At 40.4% G+C, this 6790-nt stretch overlaps 1 protein-coding gene across 1 annotated transcript; it reads right to left on the bottom strand.

The window, feature by feature from the left end:
* Positions 1–2051: 2051 nt before the first annotated feature.
* LOC307253959 (high choriolytic enzyme 1-like) lies at positions 2052–3764 on the bottom strand (the record flags this gene model as incomplete). Its single annotated transcript, XM_080032182.1, has 3 exons — positions 2052–2292; positions 2797–3341; positions 3711–3764. The coding sequence occupies 3 exons, from the start codon at positions 3762–3764 to the stop codon at positions 2052–2054; spliced, it is 840 nt and encodes a 279-aa protein (XP_079888308.1).
* Between the last annotated feature and the right edge of the window lie 3026 nt (positions 3765–6790).

Below are 6790 nucleotides of genomic sequence, written 5' to 3'. Positions count from 1 at the left end.
TTCATATTTTTTGTTGAACGTTATGGCAGGCCATTCTGCGTTATATGCCAGGTGTCATTTGCGCATTTCAAGGCTTCAAATCTTCGGCGCCACTTCAGCTCTCTCCATGCTAAAAGTAAGTCCCACAAAGCAACATGCATAGTAAGAGAAAAACGCTATTTTAAATTGTTATATTTTTGTTTGTGGACTTGGTTGAACTGAGAGTTTGTGTGTGAGGCAGTGCACACAATGTTCATTGTTGAAAATGACTGCCCTGTCGTCTTTAGTACTGTAGGAGTCCAGTCCTGTCATTATCACAGGGGCGGCCTTAACGATCTGGGGGCCCGTTTCAAGTCCTAGTGTGGGGCCCCCTGTTTTTTTTTTTTTTTTTTTAATAAATAATGCTTGTGTATGCATGTGCAAGCTCCCCACGAAAATAAAAACGCCCCCCCCCCCCCCCTCCCAATTTTCAATTACTAAATTAATGGTAGGACTGTGGCCACTAGAACTGGTCTCTGGTCAGCAAAGGTCTTGAAAACAGCATAAGTGTGCTTGTGACATGCGTGCCACCCATGCATGTGTATAGGCACGTGTCTCAGCAGATTTTTGAAATCTGAATAAAAAAAATAAAGTTTGTAGTTATCGAGTGTAACATGTTCTTAGCAAGGGCAGACTTTCATAAATAAAGGTTTATTTTTTTAGCAAGATATTTGGTCAAAAGCTAGTGGTCATCCGTCCCTCTGTGCAGTTGTTAGGCATCTGGCTGCTAGCAAGTTATGTTCTCTTGCTAATTTTACTATTCATCTGAGCTGAAATAAATATTGACTTTTTCCTTTATTATCTTCGCCAGAATGCACCAGAATGCTTAGATTACATGTTAAAAACACAAAAAAATCTTCTGGGGGGGGATGCCCCCAGACCCCCCTTCAGGGGTTTAGTTTTCTGACAAACATTACAATGGATACTAACATGATTTGGGCATTTGGGATTATAAATCATCTTTGAATTGGTTGTACAGCATATCACATGCTATTCATTCAAGGGTGCGATGGCCACCCCACTCTAACTCTGTGGCCCACCTTGGCCACCCCCTGTCAAAATTTCCTGGAATCGCCACTGTGTGTACCCGTGTGTACGATGTGGCTCTTTGCAGTAACACAGTAAAAAATTTGGCTCTTTGTCTCTGACTGGTTGGCCACCCCTGCTCTAGGGTCACAAGTGTGAGTATTTATTTGCATCTGTGACTGCACAAATACTAAACATGTATCAAAAGCAGTTTTATTGCAAATCATTAACATATCCTAGAGTCTGATTATCCCACTCAAAAAAATCCACTTTGCATCTATTATATGAGAAATGTTTCAATTATTGTGTTTTTTTAAAGAAAAATGGCTCACGTCATCACATAAGCTTGCATGTAAAGGGTTAAAAGCCATTACAAATTAATAAATATTTGATATGTATGTAAAGAGGTCAAGTGGGATAAAAGGTTTGTAAAAAAAAAAGTAGAAAAAAATATTACTGTATACTGTTTTTATGGCAGTGTATAGGGAGAGGACGTTTTTGTCCTCTAGGGTACCGAGTGTAACTAAAAAGTTAAGGATACCCAACGGTTAAGAAAATTGTCCTTCAATCTTTGTAAAATATTTACTTTATTTACCTTAAATAAACATTAAGTGATTGTCTAATGGATTTGTCTTGCATTACAGTTTATGAGATATATTCCAATGGCACAATTTACCCCATGGTATTCTCTCTTGTGGCACAACTTACACCGCACCGGGGACAAGTTGTGCCACAAGAAAACTCTTTTTCCTGAAAGCTATATTAAAAGTTAATAAGCTAATATAAAAAGTGGCACAGCTCACCCCACTCTCCCCTATAATATATTCATAGGAATTGTTTTTTTCTTTCATTTCCATATTACACGTTTTGGTGTCATATATTCTGTTGTCAAAACATTTGAAATGAAAAGTTGGAACAAACTGCAATCCAATATAATTTATTAAGAAGATTTGATTAAATATAGAAGAAAGAAGAAATACAACAGAAACAGTATGAATTCTTCACATTCAGCATCTGTAGAGCGCGTTGATCCTATTGATGTCCATGCGGGACAGGCCGTTCCTCTGGCCGAAGCTGACGCCACGCTGAAGGGCAGTGATGCTGTCCCGCCCGTTGACGGAGAAGGCCCTTGGTCCATAGTGCATGACGGAGGCGTAGTCGTACGGAGTGTTCAGGTTGTTGGTGTCAGCCTTATCGAAGTTGTAAGTCATCGCTTTGTCGATGTTCCCGAAGTTGATCCTCACGTACCTGCAGTGGCGGACAGGAACACAGTCGATTTACTTGAGAATATTTTTGAGTATTTGTATTTTTTGTGGAAACTCATTACTTTCACTACACTACATTTCAAAGACAACATTTTTACTTTTGACTCCGCTACATTTCTCAGAAGCTTGTAGCTACTTTCAGGCTAAGCAAAACTTTGAAGTCAGCTGTTGATTTTTAATGTTGAATGTTGCGATGGCGTAGATTAAGATGAAATGTTATAAAATATGTGTCATTTCACTTCTCTGATCACCTTGTCTTGTTGGAACAAGAGTCATACTTTAATCCTTTGCCTTTTATCCAGCAGAAATCTACAATATGTACTTTTGAAATACTAAAAGTATTTTTAAAAGCAAATACTCTGGTACTATAACTTGATTACAAATTCGACTGGGCAACTTTCACTTGTAAGATCCGTAACATTTAACCAGGAGTATCTATACTTTGATTCAAGTCCTGGGGGGTTAAAGTGTTGTGATGCTTTTATACCTGTCTCGGTCGCTCCTGGTCTGCTCGTGTTTGAAGCCCAGTGCGTGGTTGATCTCGTGCTGGATGACCCCGTGAAAGACGCAGCCGCCCCTTTTGAGAGAGAGCTCCTGTCTGCCTCCCGTCCGCCCCAGAGAGGAGTAGCATCCGCCCTTGTTCACAATGGCAATGAAGTCTCTCTGGTTGCTGCGCTGGACGAATCGGATGCAGGTGCTGCTGTGGAAGCCCTGCATACCCCTCTCTATCTTCTGCGTATCGCCCCTGGTGAAGTCCCGGCTCACGGTGTAGGGGATTTCCACCACGCCGTTGGACTTCTTGCTCCACTGGCACTGCTGGTTCCAGCACTTCATGGCGTTCCTGGTCATGGGGGCCACCAGGTCTCCTTCCCACAGGATCTCCTCCGTGCCGTTGTTGGAGCTCAGGATGCTGTCGGTGACGTCCACCGAGTCATCGTGCTCCAAGTCTTCTGGTATATCGTCTATTTCGTTGATTTCGTCGATGTTGTCTATGTCTACTCCATTTCCTTCTTCCGGGAGATGTCGGGCGGCCTGATGAGATGGGATTTTATGTAAGACGAGAATCAATAAAATGTACCACCACAAAAAAGTATTTTCATATTAAATTAAAATAATAGTTTAAAGGTGCTACGAGGAACTTTTAAATATTTTTTAAATGGTAATTTTTCTTCGGATGATCATAAATGACATTCAACAGATAACAAGACCATCAGTGCACAGAATGCTATTTTCATATAGCTGTTTGTTTATGCCTTTATCTTGGGTACGTTCAACCAGGAACAACAGCTGACGATGTAAAAACACCACGCTTTTGTCCTAAGGGAACGCTAGAATTAACACACCCTGAAAGTTCCTGGTTTCTTCTGTACATTGTCCCGGTTGTAATTAAAGTTCCATTACCTGACAGAGGCCTAGCAGGAGCAGGAGCAGAACGCCGGCAGAGCGAGTCATCATCTTCAGAATGTAGAACGTTGAGTTGTCGTGGAGATCTGCTGTGGAGTGGAACCTTCTCGTTGGAGACTGATGTTTGGTTCAGGTCGGTCATGGCTCTTTATACTCTGCTCTACAGGTGTGTCTGCAGCAGGATTAAGGGTTGGGGTCCACACCACTTTAGGCCTAAATAAACCTCGGGAGGGCGGACTCCACGGACAAACCTACTCTTTAAACACCATTCATTGTCTCTGGGTTCTTAGACGGATGAACGCGGCGCCGGCTAGATTAGGTTAATGTTGAGGTTGGATTTATTAGGCTCAATTGAGGGGTGACCCTCTTTTACAATGACGTCGAGTTTGTACAGATACACAATATACAATGAGAATACATAACAAGTTTACACACACACACACACACACACACACACACACACACACACACAAACAACAACAATTTAAAACATTCAGATCAATTAAATGAAAGAGACAATAGCCTAATTAAAACAGTTACACGTGTAGAGGGGCTGATTCAAAATAATAATTTTAAATTGGTTAACAGTTATGAGTGTATTTATTTTAATTGTATGTTGTAGGCTGTTCCAGGAGTCAGGGGCACTATGGCTAAAAACGGTTTTACCAAGCTCAGACTGGGCATATGGGACATATAACATGAGCATGTTTCTAATGTCAAGAATTGAATCTTGACATTAGAAATATAATTCATTGGAAAGGTAAACTGCACCCGTGTTTTTGTTTGTTTTTGTTGAAAATGTTTTAATACAAATGATAAATACATAAGAAGGTGAATGGCATTCAAATGTACTTACAAGAAGTATCATTAGATAAAAGTACTCATTGCAAACAAGAGTATAGTTTGGTCAGAACTCAGATACTTGAAGGTAGACTCATACATTCTGGAGAATACATTCATACATTTATTTACATACAAGTTCACAGAGCCTAAGCTGTGTATTAAAGTGCGTATTGGAAGTTAGATACTGCAGTGAAGTATACAGTAAAAAAAATTCAAATAAAAGATTTTAATATTTTTAACCTCCGATACACACTTTAACAACCAGATTTGTTTCAGAACACATACAGTACGGACAGGTAGCAGATCATGAGGAGATATTCACTGATTTTGACAAAAAGTGATTTTGTAAACAAACATCCTCCAGAATCACTGACTCCACTTTTGAAGATGCAGTGTGTAATATCTGAATATTAATATATTGGCATCGAGTGGTGAAAGTTCTAGAATGCAATGCTCCCTGGGTAACCCCACCCCCATTATACACTAAATTAAACTTACTTATGGATATTATAATTATTTTCTACCAAGTCTGCAATGAAACAATTCCCAAAATTCTACACACTGCAGGTTTAAAGTCTGGGGTAAATTTTCAGAGTAAAATGCACTAAAGTAATGAGTAATGTCGACTCTGCTCTCTAGATTGGGGTCAGAGAATGGTGATGATTTTTCAAACAGCGCCCCCGATGGCCTAAAGCAGTCAGCACCATGGTAAAGACAGTTCAGCAGTAATGCTTACTTAGGTTGCGTTCCGAATCGCATACTCTTTCTTTTTTCTATTCTACATACTACATCCGACGATAAAAAGAATCTAGTTAGGATGCAGTATGCATACTATTGGGACATATTTTACTCTCTTATTTCATCATAACATTGCGCCTTAATCTTGCCTCTTGCTTTTATATCCGTCGCATCCCCGTTTGTTTTCATATGGAGGCTTCGTCGATGTGACGTCACTTCACGTGCGCACTGGAGTGTGGGTCAGAATCGCCCAAATAGGATGCAGATTTCAACACTAACAATCTTGGCCGCATGAAGTAGGAAATCCGGGTACTTCTAACCATCCTAAATCTGGCCACAATAATCGGGACATCCTAAATCTTTTTTCTACATACTATATAGTAGAAAGTATGCGATTCGGAACGCAACCTTAGTAAAACCCATGGACCTATTATAATAGTTCTAACCTCTCGAGATCACGCCAGTCTCGCAAGGTTACTAGTATTGCTCCATATCATGTCTGTATTGTGTCATAGACTGTAAATAGTCTGGATGGGTTTCTCTCTTTTTACATTTAGCTTCTTTACCTTTTTAATGCATCAGCAATTAAATTCTTCAAATCCCAGTGTGTCAGCAAGCGTGTCTGTGTGTGTGTGTGTGTGTGTGTGTGTGTGTGTGTGTGTGTGTGCGTATGTGTGTGTCTGTGTGTAAGAGGCTCTGTGTGAATGTGTGTTTGTGTGTGTGTGTATGCGTGCGTGCTAGGTGTGTGAGTGTCTGTCTGTGTGTGTCAGTGTGATTCAGTTTGTGTGTGTGTGTGTGTAGATCTGTGGAGAGAACTGAAGCTCAAGCGACAGCCTCGAAACCTTAAAGATTAGGGGAGGATCTGCAAAAAGGTGTGGTCCAAATGTTCTCCTGAGATGTGTGCAAACCTGGTCATCAACTACAAGACACGTCTGACCTCTGTACTTGCCAACAAGGGTTTCTCCACCAAGTACTAAGCAATGTTTTGATAGGGGATCAAATAATTATTTCACTCAATGAAATGCAAAATAATTTCTATCTTTTTTTTATGTGATTTTCTGGATTTTCTTTTTGATATTCTGTCTATCACTGTTAAAATAAACCTAGCATTAAAATGATAGACCGTTCATTTCATTGTAAGTGGGCAAACTTACAAAATCAGTGAGGGATCAAATACTTACAAAACACACACACACACACACATCAAGGGCGTAGGATTATATAGGGACGGTAGGGTCCCGACCCTACCAAAATCCAGCCTCTACTGTGTAGTCCCTACCAATAATACACCCGCTGTCCGTATTGTTTAGGCAATAATTATAGTACACAAAGGGTTAAAAATCAGTCTCTGCTAGAAGTCCCGCCTCTAAACAACTATCGCGCTTTGATTGGCTGTAGCAGTTTCCCGCAAACCTATATTCAACCTGATTGGCCGTCCCCGCTGTCACTCCATCTGCTTGTTAAAAAAAAAAAAAAGCTACCGGCAACTTGCTAGT

The sequence above is a fragment of the Ammodytes marinus genome (assembly GCF_949987685.1).
Source record: "Ammodytes marinus genome assembly, chromosome: 8".
In the NCBI taxonomy this organism is placed as follows: Eukaryota; Metazoa; Chordata; class Actinopteri; order Uranoscopiformes; family Ammodytidae; genus Ammodytes; species Ammodytes marinus.
The sequence above is the reverse complement of the archived record's forward strand: the minus strand, read 5'-3'. Positions and strand labels throughout refer to the sequence as shown.